This window comes from Mycteria americana, chromosome 9 (genome assembly GCF_035582795.1).
Source record: "Mycteria americana isolate JAX WOST 10 ecotype Jacksonville Zoo and Gardens chromosome 9, USCA_MyAme_1.0, whole genome shotgun sequence".
NCBI classification, from domain to species: Eukaryota; Metazoa; Chordata; class Aves; order Ciconiiformes; family Ciconiidae; genus Mycteria; species Mycteria americana.
In genome coordinates this window covers 29,814,416-29,838,747 of record NC_134373.1, presented here as the reverse complement: position 1 = coordinate 29,838,747, position 24,332 = coordinate 29,814,416, and the positions used below count along the sequence as shown (strand labels likewise).

At 47.4% G+C, this 24,332-nt stretch overlaps 1 protein-coding gene across 3 annotated transcripts in view; it reads right to left on the bottom strand.

Moving 5' to 3' along the window:
* The window catches only part of MRAS (muscle RAS oncogene homolog), a 42,183-nt gene that overhangs the window by 10,278 nt on the left and 7,573 nt on the right, over positions 1-24,332 (bottom strand). For 2 of the 3 annotated variants that reach the window (XM_075511598.1, XM_075511596.1), the window contains exon 3: positions 8,613-8,826. In XM_075511598.1, coding sequence (XP_075367713.1) covers positions 8,613-8,805 — 193 coding nt within the window. In that variant the 5' untranslated portion in view covers positions 8,806-8,826. The remainder of the gene's footprint in view (positions 1-8,612; positions 8,827-24,332) is intronic. The other variant, XM_075511597.1, reaches the window with a different exon arrangement.

The following is a 24,332-nucleotide window of genomic DNA, read 5'->3' as shown; positions in this document are numbered from 1 at the left end:
CCACATACTGATGCACATCATCAATGCCAGTTCTTGGGCTCCAGCTTCATACACTGCCAGGATTTTGACTGGCAGGAGGAGGGTACAAGAGGAGTTCATCAGCTTAGGCTATACCAGTACAAACACAGCATGAGCTCAAAATGCATCGGCTGCTCAGAAGTAATAGTCCTAATTCATTGTTGTATCCTAGAGGCAAATGCAGGACCTTTGTGATGACTGGGAACATTTTCACATCCCAGTCAACTGGGCTGGGTGGGAAAACTGTTTCCGCCTCTGCTGTACAGCCACAGCGTTAGCATCTGCTGCCCACGAATGATGGGGAAAGCCCAGGGCACCGGTGGATGGAGACTGTGGCAGGAGCATACTGCTGACAGAGCAGCAGGGCTTGATACGGGTTTTTCTAGTCTGAGCAGGCCCACAGTCCTAGCAAGATGTTCCCTGTAGGGGTAAGTATTCAGGCTGCCCAGATTTCCAGTGGGGCCAGGATAAAGCCCACTTTGCTGCTGGTGGTACTTGCTGAATCAGCATGGGTGGCCACAGGCGGACATGCTGCAAGTCACAGCACACCCCACGAGCCAGCCCACACCTTCACTGTATGTCTGCAGGAAAGGCAGCTATGCTAGAGGACCTGGAGACCTTACTTGGTGATGGCAGGCCCTTTAAAGCCTTCAGCCTCATTCATTCGCCTGCCCCAGCTGGTCTTGAATGCCTGTTTCCAGGAGCCTTTAACGTGAAAAGAGCTTCTAGGCTCTTGCAGAGACCCTGAGATTTAGGCTTGTTTGCTGAGTAGCTGGAGCTTGCTGGAAAGTCATGGGTGTCTTTTCATAGCCTTTTATCCTGCTTCTCTCCTCTAAATCTAGGAAACAAGGGTCTCAGCTCAAAGGCATCCAGGCTATTCTTAAGGACTGTACAAAAAAGAAGAAAAAGAAAAAAGACAAACAACCCAAAGACACTGCATGTGCTGGTGAATTTCTATGCCCTGGGCAGAATTGCTACCATGGAATAAGGCCAGAACCACATGGCTAGGACGGAAGAGGAAATTAATCCTTCCCACCCAGCCAACCTGCAAGGAGAGGTTGGGCTGCCCTCATCTGACTCCTGCACCAGCTGGACGCGATGTCAGGGCAGGGCTGAGAGCTGACAACCCACACACACACAAACACACACTCCCTTTCCCTCCCCAACACACATACCCAACCTGTGGTGGAGTGGGACAGCTCTCGCAGGGGGCCGGGCTCTCCTGCCCTCCCTCCTCTGACACAGGACGGGTGCCCGAGCACAAGCCGTGGGCAGGAAGGTGGAGATGGATGTGCCGTATCCTGCATGGTAATTTGCTTAGGGATTTCCCCTTGCTCTGGCACATTTGCAAACCTCCCATGAAACACAGGAGGAACAACCAGCTCTGCTCTTGCACCCATCAGCCCATCCCCAGCTGCTGCCTCTCTGAAGCTTTCCATCCCCTGCGAGAGGACAGAGGACGAGCCCTGGGGGGGCTGTGGGGATACCCAAGGGACAGCACAGGGCTGCGCTCCTGCCACGCCGACCTCGCCTGGATCTTGGCCACCGCATCACGCTAAACACAGGCAACACTGCTGTGTCAGCAGCTGCTATTTAAAGGGAATTCACTTGCAGCATTTGTAGAGGGGCAAGTCCAGGCAGCATTTAAAATGGCACTTTGGAAATGTGAGTAAGAGATATGCAGCAGTGAAGGTAAAGGTTAATCTCAGATGGGTTATTCATGCAAAATTAAGCATCATGTAGTTGGCCAGAGAAAGTATTTGTTTTAATTTTAAATGTGCTCTTAAAGACACTGCCCCCCCTCCCATCCTAACAGTTCTGTGCTACATGAACTGTAAACAATCAGAGCAGAGAGCACGATCTGGATCCTTCGTAGGCAGGACGGGACCACATCCTGGAAAGCATCAGCACCGAAAAAGGGCCAGATGCAAGCAGCTTTGCTTCTTGTGGCATGAGAGCTTCAAGAAGACTCTTATCTATAGAAATAGGAAAGCAGCAAGGAGAAACCTTGAGAAGGTGAAAATGGGATGGTGGTTTGACTGGCTTCCCAAAGGGGTGAGGAGTTTAGGATGTTAGCCAGCATCCGTTCTCTTTTAAAATCCCCGTTTCTGCAGACAGGATGCCAGAAGACACAGAAATAATCACGAGCAGAGAAGGACTGCGAACTCTCTCTTCCCCTGGTACGCTTTAAAACCAGCAGTTGCCTCTTACTGGCAGTTGCCTCACTGGCAGTGCATAAAAGCCAATGTGGAAACAAGGCTGGACCAAAGCACAGCGGGTTTCCCCTACCTCATTCTTCCAAGAACTGAAATCAGATTCATAGGCTGTGCAGCGCATGGTCAGGGACTTCCAACAGCAAACTTGGTGAAGTTGCCACAAACTTGACCGAAGAAGCAGCAAGAAGGAGCATTAACAAAAGTGTTTGGGTGAAAAGCGAGGAGGGAGAAGCCAAGGAATATATCTGACATAGGAACAGACATGCAAAGAGGGCAAAGCCATTTTACAGAGCTATCATGCAATCAGCTGGAGACTAAACTAAGAGCAATTAGGCTATGAGAGTCCAGCAGGGAGGTCTCTTGCTTCACAGGTAAGAGGCTGCTCAGCAAAGAGATGCCCTTTTCCACTTTCCAGTGGATGTGACCCCAACTGTTGTGATGAACTCCTTGCTAATTGAATCCTTAGAGCTCTACACACCATTTTCCTGTGATCCCTGATGCATTAGGCAAGAGTGCGGCTGCCTAGAGAGCACTTCTGAGCAAACACAGGAGCCCAGAAATACACAGGAATTTGTGGCCCAAAATAGAAGCACTCGGTGCTTCCAGGTATTTTATATAGCAATGTCCCTGCAACTGACAGTGCTCTGAGTGCCCATCCAGAGACACAGGCATGTAAATCTAAGCCAAGGGCAGAGACGTACTATGAAATCCAAGTCACAGCATTGCTTTTTCTAGAGCCTAGGCTGGATTCAGTTCAGATTCAAACACAGCCTTCCCAGCCTTCAGAGAGCTCAGATCTGGTTGTGCAGGTGAGTTCCTCTTCTCTATTCATACCTAGGCAAAATTCCCTCCTACGTCTTTATCTTTACATTGCTGGGCAGCTAGGTGTATAGATCAACTCAAGAGAGTTTATCCACTGTCCATGGCATCTAAGTGGCCAAAGAGGACCAGACAGGGAGGTTAAACCCATTTTCTGTCCTTCAGCCCTTGGGTTTCACTGCCCAAATCAGACACCAGTGGCCCGTTCCAAGCAGCGACTACACATTGCTGGAGCCAGTCCTGAAAGCAGCTCAACATGGCTCTTGGAGCACCTTGCCTTCCAGCATCCAGGAGAGTGGCTGCACACCATGAAACTCAGGGACAGGATGCAGTTGCTTGTGCCTACCTTGATCTCATGCTTGGAAAGGTGAACACAATGTGTACAATTTGATTTTTGCAAGCAGTGTCCTGTGAGATCCCTTTGGCTACATACGTCCAGCACATGTGCAAGCCTTTACGGAGCTGAATGGGTCAGCAGGCAGAGAGGAACCTGGGTTCACAGCGCCAGGGAGAGGAGCAGCACAAAGCAGCCTGACCCCAGGCGTTTTCTGCTTCTTCAGCGACTTCTTAATGTGAAACACAGGAAAAGTCCCTGGAGCAAAGAGCAGAACTGGGAATGTGGCACTGTCAGGGGAGTGCTGCCGTCGCAGGTTACAGGGCCAGACTCCTCTTGGCGCTTCTCTCTCCAAGCCTTGCTTCCCTCTTGGCACCGCAGCTCTGCTTCAAAAGGTGAGGCCAGAGAGAAACTCCATCCCCAGCTGCCCTGCAGCTTGGTAGCTAAGCTCAAGGGAAAACTTAACTTGAATTGACAAGTCAAACCAAAGAGTCTCAGGCTGAGGAAAGCCATCCCCACAGTCTTCGTCTTCCTCCCATCAGCAGCGCGGTGGGAAAGGGCAGACCCCATCAGACGTTGGCTTCAGCTGACGAATTGGTATTCTGGGCTCTGAGCAGATGGGGTGCAGGGGCCGCAGCTTATATTTTGTATTTCCACACCCCAAGTCACCCTGAAGAGGTATGAGGTGCCTATGCTGTGCGCAAGGCAAGGTAGATGCTTCACTTGGTCACTCTGATGCTTCTGCTCCTTCTCAGATACAGCCACACAGCCCCCGGCATGAGAGTTCTGCTCAGGGAAAAACACGCGATGGGGAAACACTGGGGCTTTTATGAGCCCTTCTTCTGTGCCCTAACTAAATACACAGATGTTATAACATGGAAAACCCGAGTACTTGAATTCTTGCCCTTTCTTTAAGGAAAAAGAAAAGAGGGGCCTTCAGAAGAAAGGCTTCCACATTAATAAACAGAATAAAGATGCGAGCCCTTAAAGGAGCTCTTTCTCTAACAAAGGGCAAGTATTCAAAGCCTTGTGTTTTCCACGTTGCAACATCAAAATTTTCCTGGCAGGAAAAAAATCCCCACAACCCAAGACAAAAAAACCCTCTTTCAAGGTTGCAAAATCCCAGCAATTAAGGGAGGGAAAATACTGTACACACAAATAAAAGAATGGAAGTACAAACTTAATTTTAATTTTAATTCTTTCAATGACGCTATCCAAAGTTTAAATAAAAAAAAAGAAAGCGAGCTGCAAACCAACCCTTCTGCCTGCAAGTCCGAAGTGACCTTTGATCTCCCTCTGGCCTCCTGGCTGAATTGTTCCCAAGCTTCCCGAGGAGAAAAGCAGAAAAGCAGACAGCCTGGCCTGGGATGAGCAGCAGCAAAAACCCTCAGCAAAAAGGGATGCATGGGAGACACAAGTGGAAAGAGTAGAGAGGGAGCCTGGGGGAAGGAACGGTGCTTGGTGTTACTCCACGGGGGTGCACAGCAGGGCTGTGCAGGTCCAGCCCAACGCAAGGGCACTCAGGGATTGAGAGGGGACTTGGGAAGAAGAGAAATAAAAAGGAAAACTGAAGCGCGGGAGTAGGAAGACAACTTCTAGGCAGTGAGAGTTTCATCTGAATCATACCAGGAGGAGGAAAGGGAAGAGGAGGGAGACCACAGCCTCCTTTCACCCAACACACAGGCACAACTCCTTGCCTTGCTGGTACCAATTGGCACAGCCCTGCTGACAGCTAAGGGTTTAGCCCAATTCATCAACATGCCCAAGCCATGTGCTTGTGGCCATCTCTTCCTCTCCTCTTCCTCACCACCTTTTTATCTCTGTGTGGTTTATGAGCCATAAGGAATTTTGAACCATTGGGAATTTTTTTGCTGTATTAAGGTATTCCACTTTTGGCTTCATGCCCCAGATTAGTAATTCCAGACTGGCGTTTTGCAGCCACACCAAAAGAAATCCTCTGCTAATTGCTAAGTTAGCCTGCACACAAAAAGGAGTGTACAAAATTAATGATAGCAACTCAACTGGAGCAACAGCTAATCAAAGCAGATTAACCCTGGCCCCCACTTAATTCTGACCTGATGTGTCTATACGGCACCTGCGTGTGAATGCATTTAACCAAGCACATCACCATCCTCATTTCCGTATGAACAGCAGAGAATAAATGAAGATAACATATGCAGAGAAAATTGGAGGCTGATCTTAAAGCCTCGTTGGGGTGGCAGCAACTGAAAAAATGGGCGAGCCACAAATTGCCTGTGCATCCCTTATTCAGGTTAAGTGCCCTGTTCCACACTACAACACTTATCCTCCAAACACTGCATCAATGGTCTTATGAAGCTGGCATAAGGCCAACAATAAAGTATTTTTGTGTAGTGTTGGGCTTGAACAGACCAAGCACAGGTCCCACAATCTTTGGGGAGGCAGGGAACTATCATCGACTCTTCTTTGGTAAGAAAATAGACACAAAGCCAGAGAGAAAATATGTAAAAGAAAAGTCTGAATGTAGGTTTGGCTCCAAGGTCTAAAAGCTGAAATAAAAGCCTATTCCATTTAAGTCTCCTTTCAGTGAGAGATTTCAGCAAAGGAAAAAAATGCAAGTTAAACATTTCATCACGCTGCCAGTTAGTGCTATTGAATAAATGTGGGTGGAGGTCTTCATGGAGGGAAGCCAAATGCTTTATGCAAGTTGGCTAGCACAAGGGGTTTTTTTACAACATAATGCTGGTGCAGATACCAAATGCTAGAGATGCTTTGTACAGAACTGCTCAGGCAACAGCCTGGAACAGGGTGGGCTGTGTTTTCTTTTTTTTTTAAATTAAGTTGTTGGATGCCAACGTATTTGGCTGGTTTTTTTAATAACTATTTCTGCAAACTTAGAAACTTATGGAGCCCCTCACACTATATCCTCCCTTGGTAGTCTCATCTTCTAAAACTAGTTCCTATTTTGGGGGTGGGCAGTTTCTTCTCCCCACCAAGCACTGCAGGAGACATCAGCTTGTAAAGGATTTGGCCATAAAGGACAACTGGAAAGTCTAGAATTTATCACGATGCATCTTTACCCTTCCTATCATGTTTGTCCCTAATTTTATACCATAAGTGATTCACGCAACCACGTGTAACCACAACAAGAGCAGCTGTCCAAGTATATGGTGACCTCCAATAATGGCCTAGATCCAAAGTCTATGACAGAAAGCTGTGGCAGAAGACACATGTGATAGTCAGTCTTTATGCCCTCTTTCTACTGGGCAGATGGTAAAGGCTCACATGCTTTTCCAAGCAAGAATATTGCCTTTCTTCCAAAATTCTGATTGTTCAAAATCTCAAGTGGTAGGAAAGAGAAGGAGAAGCTGCAGTTTCACTTCTGTGGCTGCAAGGCATCTGTGGGCACACAAACTCTGAAAGTCAGGGGCTCCCAACATGCCACTCAAGGCCACAGCTAATTCAGTTCAGCCCGAGTACAGCCACTAAACTCTATCTGAGCAAAAGAAAGGCTTTTTCATTAAAACAAAAGGTTAAGTTTCTGCTTGTTGGAAAACAACCTTATTCCCCACTCCCACCCAGGTCAGGGTTGTATTTTGTTTTTTTGACTAAACAAAAATTCCAAACATTCAGTGAAAGATGCCTTTTCTACTTCCAAATAATTTACAAAAACCAGGCTGTTTCAGCCAACACCAATGTATACAGCAGCTGGTACTGTTATGCCAGAACACAGGGCGTACCAGCGAAGATAAAGGTTGCTCACTTTCAAGGGCTGGCTCTGGACTAAAAAGAAAGAATGGATTTCCTTTACAGCAGGATTGGATTTTTCTTTTATACAACACTGACATTTTAAAAATAAAGGTGCACAGGTATCTTATGTGATGGTTAATTGAGAGCAGGTATCTCTGATGCAGATGACAACAAGAGACACATTTGGGCACCAATTTCACAAATATTCCCTCATATCAGCAATCAACTACTAATATATTTAAATGAACAAATGTTAGCAAGATTAAGTTGCTTGTTTTGTTTTTTTTTTTTAAAATACTGAGTAAAGGCTGTTCTTTAAGGACCTTGGGGCCACTTGCACTCACTAACGTGTATCTGATAAATCCTCAAGAGTGCAACTAAGATCTCAAGTTTCCAGACCAAGTTTACGGTCTTCACAGCAAACCCCACCACCCTCCACGTTCCATCACCCATGCCATTCCCCCAGTTTTCTGTCCCTGCACACCAATGCACGTGCAGAGACACCAAAGATCTTGAGCACCTTCATGACAAGAGGATGGAGGTAAGAACTCACCGCAAGTGAGCTCAAATTTAGTTCAGTTGTGTTAGTGGCCACATATATGCTCTTGGGTAATTAAGGCACGAAATATTTGCTTGCGTTTACGTACTACCTAATTATTCTATAAAGCCAAACAAAACTTATAATATTTAACAGCAAGATGCAGCACAAACTAACAGGTTGCAGCTTTAGGTAATATAGGGCTTTCTCCTCACCTGCAGAATCAAGATTTTTTGCGTTTGTTTTTTTTTGAGGTTGGCTGGTTTGGGGTTTTTTGGTTTGTTTGTTTTGGGTGGGGTGGGTTTGGTTGGTTTTGGGTTTTTTTTTGGTGGTGGTGGTTGTTGGTGGGTTGGGTTTTTTTTCAGAAAAAAAAAGAAAGCAATTTTTCTTCAAAGAACTGAAAGATCTTGGTTACAGCAGCTCTCCAGGCTGGTACCCTACCCGTATTTAAATGAAACGGGTAACTAGATATGAAAACATCACACCTGAATGATGGGAGCTAAGAGGTGTTACAATTCTTCACTGTCAGTGGATGACAGTTTTGATTAAATGTTCTTTCTAGTTATAACCCTCATTCAGTTACCCACTCACTGTTATTTCCCAGGGGATGAGCCTAACCACAATGAAGTATCATTAGCAATAGCCACCTCACAGTGCTATAATTCACCCTTTGCAGAAGCCTACCCCAAACGTCTATGATGATCTATAGGTTTTCACGCTCCTGCAAGAAACATTTCTGTGCAGAACTGGAACCAGTGCAACTGGAAGCAGAAGCTTTGCTGGAGGGCAGCTGCAGACCACACGCCGCAGCTCACGGCCAGTTTGCACTCAAATTCCCGGCAGCCCACAGCGTCGTAGGAGGGACACAAGGGCACAACGCGCTGTGAGAGGCACTGAGGTCTATTTGTGCTTATGCTCAGCTAGAATGGAAAGGGGACCACGAGAGTAGCTTGCTTACCATCCAGAATTGCCCATTGCCCATCTATTTCCGTGTGCTTCAGGTAGGAGTCTTCAATAGTTGGGTCATAGTCTGGCACAAAAATCTTCTGGAAAAACTGAATGGTGAGAGCGCTCTTCCCCACGCCACCATCTCCAACCACCACCAGCTTGTACGTGGGGAGATTTTCGCTGGGAACGGCACTTGTAGCCATGCTTCCAGTGTGCTAAACCTGCTGGAGAAAGAGATCATCTCCAATCACTCGTTAGCAATGAAAAGAGGGCAACGTGCACAAGGCAACTTTCACCTGGTGCCGAAGAACTGAGGATGAAGGCAGTACTCCAAGGCAGCATCCGAGGGGTTTTCTTTGGCTTTACCCCCTCCCTGATGCACTCTTGACATCCAAAGTCCTTTTGGACAGGAGTGGCAGCACCTACCCTCCCCAACAGCTCTACCGCAGCCCAGACCCATCACTTAGAAGTGCAGACAACCCCAGTGCTGTGGCTTGTTTACTAATTGCCACCAAATGTGGATCACTAATTGCCACCAAATGTGTTTGCAAAACTTTTATCATCTGAATACCTCTCCTACAGGGGCCAGGCCCATGCAGCCATGCCAAAAATCAGCCTAGGTCAGCGCATCTGTCAAGTTCCAGATAATTTCCAGTTGCCAGTGACCAAATCCCACTGAGAAGCCAGAGCCTTCCTACTCTTCACCACTTAACCCGGGGTACAGCAAACATTAAATGGCGCGTTACATCCGGGGGCCAGATCTGCCAGCAGAACCGGTGGTGATGGATGAAACCGGAGTTAAAGGTCCAGTCCTGGCTCCGGTGGCAGACAAAAATGCACTTAGCTTTCTTCTCCCTTGTTTTCAAGTTTGAGAAATAAAACCAAGAAGGCAGCGTGCCAGGAACGACAGGTGTTTTTTGTTTTGCCTTTTTTTAAAAATAAAACCCCAACCCTGGTGGCAGGAAGGCTGGTTTCTGTGGCTATGACACAGCCCGGAGAGCCACGAGAGCAGCCTCCCGTGCAGTGCAGTCATACCACTCCCCTCAGCTCGGGTGAGCCGCGGAGGAACTGACTCTTCAAAGAAAGAAGAAAAAAATTCACCAGCTGGAACTGGGCAATGGCACACGTGTGTGGAGAAAGGAGAAGAGGCAGCCATTGCTGAACAGCCCATTTCAACGCTCAACAGCAGCAACCGCTTACTTGAGAAGCCAGGCGAGCAGTTTTGTACATATGCTGCAGAAGGCAGTGCCCTCCACCCGCCTGCCACGCATGGGCAACAGTGATGCTCACTCAAATCTCATGGGCAATGGGTGGCCATCTCCCAAATTTGAATGGCCATTGCATTTTCGAGGAGGTTTTTCAGACAGTAAAAAAGTAAAATAAAATAAAATAATCCATCCGAATGATAAGGCTCAAGAGACGGCAGTTGATTTCCATGGTATCGGTTTTCTTGATGCAAGCCGTCAGCGTGGGAGCAGCTGTGGTGACACTTTCTGCAGGCACCTGCTCCCATCCATTTTGGTTTTCCCATCCATTTTGGTTTTGCCTGTGCCCTTCTGGCTGCAGGTGCTGGCTGGCGTCAGAGCTGAGGGAGGACGAGGACTGTTCTGGGCTACCTGCTCTGGGGAAGCCTCCATAAACTGCCGGCATCCTGATCTGTATCCCCACTTCCCCACACAAGCTTTTGGAGGCTTTCCCAATAACAATAGGGATTTTTCTGCATTAAGAAGAGGAATTTAACTTTTTCGTTCTCAGAGACCACCAAGCAAGGCCGATGTGCTTGGTGCCGCAGGCTGACCCAGGCGGTGCTTAGGAGCCGAGACTGCAGGGCTGCTGCGTGCACACTGCAAGTTGAGCCACCAACTAATATAATTTTATTTCAGCCTATAGGATAGGATATTTTTTTTCCCAGAAATTCTTTCACTTTGATATTTTCCAGACAAAACACTTTGATTCTTCTTTTCCAAAGAGGCCCAAAGGTGAACTTGGACCGTTTTTCAGACAGACAAGAGCATAACCCCCTAATGGTTTGATTTCATATTGAAGAAGATAGCAGACTTAGAAGTTTATTTTCTAGTTTCTCTAGTCTCTTTCTCCTAAATCACTATTTCAGTTTAATCCAAATTATTGAACCATGAAGGCACTTGCTTGGGGGTCCCACATTCCTTACTTTATACTAGACACCCCATCCAGAGAAAGGAATTTTCAGAGTCATTTCACAGCTCTACTAACCATCTTTTCTCCCCACTACATACCCACCTTCCCATGCATGCAGGGCAAGTGCATGAAAGGAGACCAAATAAAACCAATTGTGAACATTCACATTTGAGTTTAAGTTTTACTTGTGGGAAAAAGATCCTCCAGCCAAAGCAGCTGTATCTGAATTGGAGCTGTAATCTAAAATACAACCCCCCAAAACATTCATTGCCAGCAGGTGACCTGAGGCATGCTGTGAGAGCACCATTCAAACCATAGCAATGCCCAAAGACAATATCAAGACAATGAAACGCAAGTGATTCACCCTATGCTTTTTCTGTCCACAAGGCAGGCATGAGAACAAGGTTTCCTTGCTATTCTTGCCTCTGATCTCCACACCATAATCCAACTAGTGCCAGCAGGACACAACTCTGGGAGTTACATTCCCACCTACAGTCACAGCTCAATGCCAAAAAAGAAAAGCCCTCCATTTTTTAAATGAGGGAATCTCCTCTCCTCCATCCTCCCCAGCACCATGTTATGTATGATGACAAGTTACTGCTTGCACTTGAGGGACTTCTGCAAACACAGGAATAACTTCCCATATGCATAATCTGTATGTTGTGCAGCTTAAATGCCTCGATCCCTAATTAAGGTCATGTACTGTACATTTCTCCTTGAACCAAATGTATAGGAACTGTCTTAGTTTCTCCTCTAAAAAGAAAACCCTGTAAGAGGGAGACAGAGGGTGCTCACAGAGGTGAGATTGCTGAGGCTAGTAAGAACTGCAAAGACCTCTTGTCCAAGTTGAGACAAGCCAAAATTTTCAGAGCAAGAAGAAACATGATCAAGTCTGCTTGTTTCTAAACTATCTTTGGAGAAATTCTTGAGAACAGCAAGAATTTCCACTGCAAGCAACTGCTCCTGGACAGGGAGAAGGAGACCAAGCACCAGCTGAGATGTCAACCAGTCTTATTGCAGTTCCTCACCATAACCTCAAGGAAAAGTTTCTTACCCCCATTTTAGGGAGAGTAAGCAACTTTCTCATCTTTACAAGATCACATCATCAACAAGCAGCATGCTTGGCTGGATAGAAGCCTATGAATTTCAACTAAATTTTTCATTTTTCCTTGGAAGACCAAGTTTTCTTTCTGCATAATCCTGCTAGAGCCAGACGATCCTCACAGGCTATTTAGGACCGAGACCCTGGCTAAAACCCTGCTCCCCCTAACATTTGATGGCAATTTTTGCTTTGCCCCTTGCCAAGATTTCACCCCATCCTTCTTTACACGGCGGAGCGGCTCCGGCCGGGCGGTATGAAAGGCCGATTGTTACTGACATGGCAGGGGACAGGCCGCGGATGTGAAAAACATACTCCATTTGTGCACTATTTTTGACCTCATCACAAAACCACAAGCTACTGCTCGGCAGACAAGTGTTACATTTTCACTGACATTTAGTACCAGCCCCTTTAACTCGCTCCTAAGAAGCCTCGAGCTTATCTTGCATGAAACGCTCCCCAAAGTACTAGGATAATATTTAGCCCATTGTACAAACTGTGACTCTGCCCAACACGCTCATGGGTTGAATCGGGGCATTTGCTTCCCGTCGTTTCCAGAAGTTTGGTCATACTGTACATCTAAGCTACCAGACTGAGTATTATGTAGCCTGGGGAGAAACAGCAAGAACTGAACTGAAAGAAAACAATTAAAAAAAAAAAAAAAGTCAGGCATTGTAGGCTGGTTTGTTGAGCACAAACCCCCCCATATTTTAGGTGATGTTAGCATGAACGGATGAAAACTTCTGTTGAGTGTCAAAAGGCAGCAAGTTTAGATGTTTCTGCAGGGCTGTTTCTACTGCTCATGGAAACACTCCTCCTTCTACTGAGATGGCAGGTCCCGTGCTCCCAACGTGTAGGTACGTAACACAAACCCTCCGAAAGCCAAGTACATCAATCCCTCTGCACCTCCACCTGCCCTGATAACCAAAGCAAGAAGACAGCTCATGCCTGGACGAGATTATCATCTAAACCAGCCAATAAATCAAACCTTAAAAACAACATGTCACCTCCTGGAAAACATTAAATGCTCCCGAAGGTGTGCAGAGCTTCCGTGCCGGCTGGTTACGTTGCTATGGGCAAGTGCACAAGAATTGGGTTGATTTTCATGTGTTTTTGGCAAGAGTACTGACACAGTCCTCCTCAGATGGGAGCAAGAATAAGCATGTTTGCTGTAGATCTGACTGAGAAAAAAGAAGCACAGACGTTTTTATCTATTGTCTGAATACAAAGCAGCATGTGGTAATACACTAATAAGCTCTGATGATAATAATCTTACAATTTATATAGTTGTTTATTTTGAAGGAGCCAAGAGAAGGATCCATATCCTACACTGACAAAAGCTGTCAGGACTCTGGTTAAGTCACTGGAAGGAGGCTGATTTATACCACCGTCTTCATATGCACTGGCAAGATCTGTGTCCTGACAGCACAAGCCAGTAATGCTGAGACGGTCAGAAATGCGGCTACTTCTGGGGAGAGGGCATGGAAAAAAGAGAAATGCTGACCCAAGAGTGTCACTGAGGCTGGGCCTCCTCTGCAAAAAAGATTTCTTATGGAGGGAGAATAAACTGTGTAAAACCCCATTTACCTGTCTGGACGTGGGGATGGAGTGGAAGGGCTGAGCTATCCCCTTGGAGCAGCCAAATAATATAAAAAAACCAAAGACAGAGAAATTCAGCTTAGTCTGTACAGCTGGACCCCCAAGCCCCAACGGGTCACCACGACATATAGGTAGTGTATCTAATCCCCATCCTCATTGCAAAACTTGCCCTGAATGCAAGTGGGACAGATCTCAGCTTGTGTAAATCATTATAGTTTCTGTTCATCTGAGCAGAGGTGTGGCCACATACCACAATAATAAAATTGACCCCAGATATTTGATATTCGATGTGCGAGCACCCCTATCCTCCATTCCAGCTCTGCTCTCCTGGAGGCAGAGCTCCCAGGGCAAAGCCATTACTGCACGTAAACGAGCTCGGAACCAAGCCCTGGATTTGCAGGGGAGGTTGGTGCAATTAAAGACACCGGCTCCCTGACAGAGAAGCCCAGCATGACAGTGATTTACGGTCTCCATGGCAACACGTGACACAAATTGCTTAATTCTGTTATGAAACCTCAAGAAAAAGCTGCAGCAGGGTCTGCGTGGGAACCACCAGCTCCCTCCTCCTCTGCTGCAGCTCTCCAAAACTGTCAACTTCTGGGAGCCGGTGGCCACTATAGCAATAGGCTGAGATTTAACATATACTTAGGTATATGTATGTATGCTGACCATTTCCATCAGCCCAGGGCCAAGGGAATTTTTCTATCATCAGCTTGCTTTGGTCCATGGATAGCTCTTCACATATGCCCTGCCAGAGCTCTGTGTACCTGAAGACACCAACCTCACCTGAGGCCGAGGAAGACTATCAGCCACTGAGGCTGCCAACTACTCCTACGGTTGCAACTAATAACTCTTCCTCTAGCCACAGCTCACTCGATTACGCCCTTTTTACCCAGCCACTTTGCAAGCATTAGCAGCTCCATGCAACGCCTCCAGGGCTGAAACTCTGCAAGATCTGAACACTTCCCTCTCTGTTCCTCTTGCAGACTCCTGGCTGCAGCCACACAACCACCACGACACACCCAGAGATGCTCGCCACGTACCAAAATAGTTCAGCCTTATGTGTTGCAGGCAATCCCTTGGACTGGGAGCTACTGAGAACCCTTGAAACATGGGACGTGCCATTTTAGGAGGCAGCTGCTTCCCTTGAGTCATGCTGATCAGGACCGAATGAACTTCAGGAATTTCTCCCTCAAGCTGGCATGACCGCGTCCCAAACCTTCGACGGCCAAAGGACCTGTAGGTGTATGAACAACCACCGCCAACTATTATTAAATAAAGATGATTAACTCTTAGCCAGGTTTCCTCCAGTCTGTCAGATCTCCTGCCTGGTCAATGCCTCACAAAGGACACACCAAGCCAAAGCTGGGCCATGTGCAAGTCTTCAGTTGGAAGTCAGCATGGAAGAGATCCATCATGTGGGAAGCCAGAGCATGACGCTCTTTGTAGTTCTGGCATTAAGTTGTTCAAAACCCAAGTGAAATTTCAACTCTCTGAGGTTTTCTAATAAGGAGGATCCCGCCAGGTGAGAACGCTCTCAACTCCTATCAGCTTCCAGGAGATCTGATGGAGCCCAGCACCTGGCAAGACCTGTACAGGAAATTACAGGCATTTCCTTTTGGAGCAGTGATCAAAGCACTATCAGATTGCTACTGAACAAGAGGAAAAAAAAGTCATAAAACAACTGTTGTTTAAAAATAAAATCCTCAACCCAACAATAAAGAGCTGCAACCAGTTGGGTTTTGAATCTGGGGGATGTACCTGCAGGTCCTGGAAGCAGCCTCGTGAATTCTCCTCCAGCGCAAAAAGATGCTGTACCCTGAGGGTTGCGCTCCCTGAATTCCTCACCAGCTTCCCATGCCAGCCAGACCTTTTCTCCTTTTCAACCCAAGATCGCATCGCCTCCCCCACCACACAGATGCTGCTCAGATTTACTGTAAGAGAAAGAAAACTCACCGGGGGAGTAATGAAGCACTTGAGATTCACATAAAAGGCAGCTAAAGGCAGTAGCTGCCTGATGAATACTTGGTAGTTATTTCAGGAAACATGGAATTATAGCCTGAACAAATAATAATAATAAAAAACCACGTCACTGGAAATTGCTTAGGTGGTAGGCGGCCCCCCATCTCCCCCTGCTGCGAATCCTTAAGCGATAAGAAAGAGCCCTTGCTGTAGCACTGAGCAGCAGCTTTTCAGTGGCCAGGCTGGGCTCAGGGGCTCACTCATATTTACTTGGAAGCACATGCTTGTTCGTGTCCTGATTTGTATGTAAATGAAGCACAGCATGCGTCAATCATATTGACAAATGTCATCCGAAATGAACTCCGCTTCCCTCCCCCAACTCCTCCTCTGCCTCCCACAACCACTCCATTAATCTTCAGCCTGTTTCTCTCAGTGATTTAGTGCCCTTTTCAAAATACGTAAGATCCCTGTCACTCTTACAAGTCAATGCTCAGATGCAGAAGCCACTTTTTTTTTTTTTTTAAATTAAAAACAACACTTAAGTCAGATTTGGGTCATCTGTAGAGTTACAGCACTGCTGCTACCAGTTTTGTAGGAGAATCCAGATATGGGACCAGAAAGAAGCTACGCAAGATCTGCTCCTATATCTCTCAGACCTCAATTAAAACCGTGTGGTTTCTAGTTTAGGGGTGTCCACTGGAGGTTGATCCAAGCCTTTTGCTAAGGTGTGAAATGAGAGCATCCCTGCACATTAGACTGGGGCCTGAGGAAGCAGATGGCTCAGCTACTTTTACTTCCATCACTTCTGTGTGTTTATATCTACCATCCCTTTCCCTACTCATTTATTTCCAAAGCTCTCAGGAGACATCAGGGGATGACAGATTCCTGTAATACTCTTGAAAATTCTTCGCTAGTGAGGCCAGGAATGCCTCTCCTATGTTATCATGGAACCGATGAAGCTGACATACTATAGCAAAAAATCAGATAGCCAAGATGTTCCCCTGCCCTGCCCCGCCAGAGATAACACAACAAGAACAAATTTACAATGGAGGAAGCGGCTTCAAATTCCAATAGCTGCCCTTCCTGCTCACACAATCCCTGGAAATGGGCAGCTTCCCTCCTACACATCCCAGTCTGCTGACACGCCAATATAAAGACCCCAAATCCACTGCCCTGGGTGGTTTTGCTGCTCTGTTACACTGCTCAGCAAGGTTTCCGAAGCAATAGCCCAGCGCTGTGGCAGTGCTCAGTTTGCAGCCAGATGCTCTGCTGCCTGCACGTGGCCCCACTGCTGGCAATGCAGCCAGATGTGCATGGCACAGCCAGATGTGCACAGCACAGCCCTCCTGGCCCCAGCTGGCATTGCCCTGGGCAGGCGCGTAGTCCACGTGCCGAATTCGTGCACCACGGAGCGGTGTGGGGGATCCCGAGCAGCACCGAAAACTGCCTAGCATGGACTCACGGTTTCACCCTGCCTTCCCCACCACGGCCTCACATCCCGCTGCCAAAACAAGGGGTGCTCGATAGTATCCTGACCATGCTGTGCACCTACCCCCAGCCAAGCTCCTTGATGGCTCGTTGCACTGTGGTTTTATGGACATCGTGATGTGCACAGGGCAGGCATGGCTGAGCCAACGCACAGACTTCACGGCACCTACGGATGCTTTGGAGATGGTTTATGGATAGAAAGGGTACAGGGCCATCTCATTCCAGTCACCCTCCTGCAAATCAATCAATGCATTTGGCTCCAAGTTTGTCTTCCAGTCAGGCTCAATTCAGTATTTAATGCTTTTTACGTCTTCAGCGTTGCTACCGGACATCTTTCGGGATGTAAATGGCTTTTTAAAGACTCCCTTCCCTCCTGGCAAACACACTTTGCATCTCTTCAAACAGCTGTAAAGAGCTGAAGGCTGCGAAGGTCCCTGGTAATAGCATTTCCATGCAGGGATGGGTGAATCCTGTCAAGTCCACAGCTGATGCTGCCAGAGCCTTTTGGGGGAGATGGAGGAAGGTGAGAAGAGTGGGGATCTCCAGGCTATTTCCAAAACCTGTGCTCTACTGCAAGTCTTCTCCAAAACTTGACTCCTGATTACGTCCTTTCTAGGCAAAAAGACTATTGCTGTTCATATCCTATGGAAAAACAGACAGATTGCCCATTCCCTCTTTGCATCCCACTGCTCCCTGGAATTACCTGTGAGCTATGGAGCAGCACAGATGTTTCTACAACACTTCTACACCCCAGGGCACAGGCAGGCTCATAGGGCTCTCTCCCAATTTTCCAGGCTGCTGGGTTGAGGACAGTTCTCCTGGTTCCCCACAGCTCATTTAGTACTCATTTAGAGGTACAGAAGAGCACAGAGCATGCTAGTCTCTGACGCTGGAGTTTTAGTAGAACTTCACCAGTGTGGAATTCAGAAGATGAAGGAACAGCCATCTCCCAGGTTTACACAAATACCATCTCCCAGGTTTACCCAAATAGGCCCTTTGCAGATTTTAGGTAGAATTTCATGACTCTAAATCCCAGAACCACGTGGAAGGCTATTTTCCAGGCATTTCCCAGGTCCATGTCATTACTGTCACTTGGAAGACGCCAAGATCTCATCACTGGCCCAGGACCTGTAACAGTCATTTTTTCCAGGCTCGTTACAGTGTCTGCCAAGAGCGTGTGCCTCTTATTTACGTACAACATGCTGGGAAGGCAACTCCATACTTGGCAAATCCAACAGGCTTGTCTGAAAGAGGAGTGTGGGCAGAGCTTGGGGCTGGGTACTGGGGTGAGGAGAGCGATGGAGGGGGTGCGTGGCCCCCTCCTCCACCCCACTCATGGCAACCCACAGCTGCGCGAGGCCACAGCGTTCCTGTGAACCCGTCTGAGGACAGGGTGCGTGTATACCACCAGCATCCCAGCCACGTGCCGGGCCAACTCCGGCACTTCTTCTCAGCCCTTCTCTTTGGCAAGCTGCGCGGCTGTCAGCTCCCTCCCTGCTGTCCTCCTCCTGCTCCCTGCCAGCCTGGGCAAGCCCTCCTGGTGGCAAATGCACACCTTGATACTCAGACCGGCAGGTAACTGGCCAAACCACCCTTGAGGAATAGAGTTTACCCATGCATGACTCAAGTTCTCCCTCCCATCCAGCGAATTCGCCCTGCCAGCACTGGAGAGAAGCATCCCGCAAGGATACCCCTTCGGAAAAGATGTACCAGCATCCCAGCCGGTGCTGCTCAGTACCTGCGCCTTGCTGTTGGATGCTCAAGTTTCTTCTCAGGTGTCACGAGTGGATGATTCCATATATCAGAGCGCAGCAGCCAAAAATCAACACATCTTTGAAAATACCCTATGGGTCAGCTGACCCAACTTCAGAGCCCTGTGGCCACCCGTCACCCCCAGTTTCAGCACAGACCTGCATCAGAATACCCTAAGCCTGTTCCTTCTAGGCTCAGTCTAAACCCTCGGCCTCAACTTTTAAGTCATTCAACTTGCAGCCGCGTGGGAGGGTATATATGTACATTCATTAACACTTCCATTATACCCTGTGGTTTGGCAGGTGGTGCTGCATTATGGATTTAAACAGTGCCAGCAAGCGAGTCTACAGCACTTCACTGGATTAGCATGCTATGGGAAATCATACCTCAAAAGTGTTTTGCACTCTCATGAAGCACCTCCGATGAACGAGGCAACAGCAGGGCTCCAACCACCACTACCTCTGTGCAATCACATCAGAAATTCACTCACAACTTCAGGAAAAGATAACCCCCCTCAAAAATCAATTGCCATTTGGGAAAAAAAAAAGAAAAGAAAAGAAAAAGCAACAGGGGAGTCTCTCCCCAGTTAAAGGAAAAGGGAGAGGCACATCCTCCGCTGCCATTGCCACAAAGTGCCTTTCACACACACCAAACAATAACATCTTCTGCTTTTGCTCTATAAACTGGTTCTAGCATTCACATGGGAGAAACACACCACACATGGTTATTTCAGAAGTCAGCCCTGAAGGTACTCGGCCTCCCAGCGCCCCGTGCCAAAGAGGATGCCTTCTGTCTAATCATCGGGCTGGCACTAACAGATTTCTAGACACTGTGCAGTCAGATTCCCCGAGGGCACACTGTCCCGGAGGGATGAGGAGATGTGCTGGGCTACACCTGACCCACAGAGGAGCTCCCTCCCCACAGCAATGCGGACAACAAACACACCACTCAGTACTGGCGAAGGGGCAGATACGGACCTTTGATGGGACGAGAGGATAAAACAAATATCGCCACGTTTCTCATCATTTACTGAGGCTGGACACACTCACTTTTCCTTAAGCGTGAGTGGTACTACGTGCAGTTGTACCTGCTGTGGTACAGAGCGCTGGCTCCCACAGGCATGCAGGACTTCTGCTTTACCTGGGCAATGGGAAGGGTCGTTTCACCGGTGAGACCACACATGAATTGAACAAAGCAAAGTAACTGGACAAAGCTTCTGAGTCTAGACTCTCAAGGTCAAATCAAGAGCTGCTTTCAAAGAACCCCTGGTCCTTGATTAGCTCTTCCAGAGCATCGTTTTGATTGAATTACTCTGGTCTCCTGTGCGAACAGGTTTCCTTGCTCAGATTCTCCTGAGTTTCAGACCTTGGCTGAGCAGTTTCATAGAAATGTTTAGGCTCTACCATCAGAGCCCAGGAAGATCCATTTTTTTCTTCCATCCACCACACAGCAGTGAAGTATCCTGCTGCAAAGTCACAACGGAGTCAAGACATCAAGGACTTTTCTCAAAAATAGTGGGATGCAGCGCTGTGTTGCTCTGACCTTATAGCAGATCCCATATGCCATTCCTATGCCTGTATAGTGCCATTATTTTTAAACACCAAGCAAAGAGATGCTAGCCTTAGTCTTGGAAACTCAGGTACATCTCTCATCTGTGTCACGTTTTAAATATCGGACTCACAGAAAGAGCAAGAAATTTGGATTTGGCCCTTCTTTGAACTGCTGGGTTCTCCCTAAGGGACATTCACTCCACGTAGGGGTCTTTTTCATATGCTTCAGTACATTCAAGGACAATGCAAAAATAAAATTTTAACTGAAAGGCAACTGTAGATATCCTTATGTTTTATCTTGACCCTGTAAGCTATAACATAACATGGGATGGTTTACCCTGATGGTGTCTTGACATGTTTCTGCACATAAAAATCTCTCTATTAAAAGCACAGATACAGATGGCATGGATTGCAGCCACCTGGAAAAAAAAAAAATAAAGCCCCAAAGCATTAAGGGCTGGTAAGGGACAAGATTACTTTCATCCTGCCACAGCATGCTTCAATTTAACCACTGCATCTCTCAGCACTTTTGGTTCATATTCTTCTACCACACAGAGGCACAAGTTTGGTACACACCCAGCCTTAGGAAAGGGAAATGGTATTTTGGGTCATCAGCTCCACCCACCATGTCCACCCATCCCTTCACTCGACAAGGCTTTTGAAGTGCACCGGTCTCCAACAGGAGGGAGAGCACGTTAGCCTGGGGTCAGCAGGGCTTGGGGAGCCAGAGCTCTCATGAGGTTGGGAGGCATTTCGGGAGCTTGTTGGGGCCAAGCAGCTTCGTCAGCAAGTCCCTCACCTCCCATTGCCCATGAGGACACCCTGCGCAGGGATGCCTGCCCCTCTGCCCCCACCATGGACACGAGCAGACACTTTCTCACCTCCTTCCTCAGCTCCTCCTTCACTGCCTTGAAGGTGGCAGACCTCCACCTGCCGCCTGAGTTCAGCAAGCCTTCACCTCTTTGGCACAGACAACTCCTCTTAGTCCCTTCCCGCCTCTCGGCTAGACCCGTCCACCTCTTTGCGAGCCTTCCCAAGTCCATGCAAAATGCAACTACTGTTATTTTTCTCTATGATTTTTCCCCCAAAACGGATGAGGCAATCTGACCTCCAAACCAGAGAACTGCTCCCAGTGTTTTGTGCAGCAAAAGGATTTATTCTCACACTGCACAAAACCAAACAGATGCTTCAACGCAGCATATGCCTGAAAACACGATTTTGCTCCTTTGCTTCGACAACCTAACATTTATTCCCATATTCTTGTGAGGCTGGTATGTAAACAACAGGGATTGACTTGCTGTGCTCAGGAGACCTTAGAAAAAGAGTTGTATTTCTCTACCCTCCTGGATCCAGTAAGTCATCCTCCTGAGGTTCAAAGAGTTTCTGAAGCTCCTAATTTAAAAATCCAAGGAATAAAAATGGGTTGCTGGAGATCTTTACCAACACACAAGTAGATTGAAACTGTTCTGTTATTTAATAATTCAAATCCCAGATGCTTAATTAAACAGACTTGCTACATTGCAAAAAGAGTAAGAAATTATATATCCCCTTAGAAAATGTTGCTGATTAACATGAAAGACTTTTCACGCTCTGCAGGCGTTCAGTCCCAGTCAAACTTTCTGAAGATGGACTTAGCACTCCACAGGTAAATCTCACGTAACAAAACACTCACAGCTCACAGGACGGGGCTTTTGCAGCATCTTATCAGCATCTCTGTGCTGCATGGAGCCATTTTGCAGAATGCACAGAGGAAACGATGCTCAGCAGAGCATTTTAACAGAGCTTTTCAGAGCAGACCAAACCTCAAGAAAAGCAAATGGTCTGCTCAGCTCCTCATGCTTGCTATTTTGCCTGTTTGCAGATTAAATGTAAAAGCATCCACAGCACGTGGAGGAAACAGAGAAGTCTCTCTCCCAGCGCTCTGCCCTTGAGCTACAAAGTATTTTCTGAGGGAAGAGCTGCAAGTACTCATTCAAGTCCACCTCATTGCTATGGCTCATCGTAACCTTCAGACTTTCAATCCAGAGTTACAATCCTTCACCAGCTACCACCAAGGTCTCTCCAGGTGGAAGCAAAGCAGGGTGTGCACAGGATGGGCTCAGGCGATACCTGCCTTGTTCTCCAAGGACGGTTATGTTGGATGTACACTTGTGGCTAGGCAGGAACCTAACAGCGAGATCATATGCTTCTCAGAGCCACGATGGCAGTACTTGATGTTGCACTGTCGTTTCACAAAAACAATTCGCAACAGCTTGGGGTTTTGCCAGAGCAGTAGGGCATGTCTCCTCCTCCGAGGTTAGCTGGGGACTCTTGTCCTCACCAAATGCCAGCAGCCATCAAACCAACCTCCAGCTTGCAGCTCGGCAGTGAGCACTCCTGAGCTGAAGGGATTCCTTCAGTGATCTCTCCCTTCCCAGTTCATCACCCCACAGCACAAGCTCTGTGAATGCCGCCGATGACTATTTCTGGGATTGAGTGCTGGGTACCGACTAACTTCTTTCCCATGAGTCCTACTTTATAGATAGATGTTCCCCACCCGGCAAGTCTTGTACTTAGAGTGGTGGCACTAATAGTTTCATACCAAGTATTACACAAGACATCAGCTACATATTTTCTGAAGATCACAATCTCTACTAAATTGCCAGCTGTCTATGCAGACCACTCGAGACCTATTTGGGTATGTTAAGTACAGATGACAGACCCGATAACAGTGTCTGGATGTGCCTGAAAGATTAAATTCCATCTGCATCCTGTTACTTTTTGCCATTTCATACCTTTTTGGAGTCTTTCTGTGTCACCACAACCAACTGGTAAAGGAGCTTGTATCACAGGCTTGCAAACTTAGAGGAGAAAATCCTCTAAATGCTTTTTTGGAGTGACTGGGTGCCTGGAGACATGCTACAGGGTATGTTTTAGTAGCTCTTTAAGTGGGAAAGCCAGTTCAAGAAAAAAATGGATGGGATTCCCACTGCACCCATGTCCATTAACATCCTTCTAAATTGGGTTGGGTGGGTCTTTGTTCCAGCTATTGTATATCAGACTCACCATTAGGCTTTGTGCTTCCACCAATGCAAATAACAGATCCCTATTCAAAAGCTTTTCAACCCCTCTTACTATTGCAAGATAAGCAAGTATTTGTTTCCACAAATGAGAACCAGCCTTACACCGTTACAGCCTTTTCTGTTTTCCAATGTATCCGTGAAAAAATATATCAAAGGAAGCTTAAATATGCTCATTTTGATACCGGTATGACCAATTCCTAAAGATGCAAAACAAAAAGCCCAATAATCCTGAAGACTTCACTTTAATGATTATTTTCTGCTCACTTTGAAAACCCCTCCTGTCAAATAAGTGGGCAAAACAAAGGAGCTGCAGAGCACCTTGTTGTTAGCAAATCTGCATTTTCAGGGCACACCACGCTGTCTGGGTTTGTTCACGGTCAGTCCATCTCCATCCTCTGTTCTTGGCCCACCCAGCAGAGAAGCCCCAGTCCCAGTCCCTCCTCTACCTGTGACCGGAGCTGAGCCACGCTGGCAAGCAGACACTTGGAAAGCTGAATTCACTGGCGCTCTCAAACAGAACAGTATTTCATTAAGGAACTTTTAACTAAAAAAACAACCAAACAAAAAACAACATTTGCATTCATAATTAAGTGCAAGCCAACTGAATTAGTGTCAAGACATGCCGTAAGCAAAAGTATCTGAGCCCTGGCATCCCTGTGTCCCTAGTAGGCTCTGAGAGGAGAGCTCCAGCAGCTTGTACCGCAGCAGACCCCGACGTTACTTCCCTTTGGGACTACAGCTCTTGTAGAGGAGCGGGCAGAAGCCCAGACGTGCCCAGGCTCTGCCCGCTCCCACTCAGGGTGCAGGTACCTGCTGTGGTGCTGTACGCATGGCCTGCGAGGCACAGGGACACCCGTCCCTCCCCTGGCTGCGACCGCGTCGTGACTTCCCAGCGGAGGAGCAGCGACCGCCGGGAGGGTAAGACCTCTGCGGCAGCCCGCGGCTCAGCGAGCTCCCGCCCCAGCCCAGGGAAGTCGACAGCACTGAGCGCTCCCAGGTTTTTCAAGAAGGGTATTTCACTGTAACCAGCACAAGGTACACGATACGGGCCCCGAGCGAGG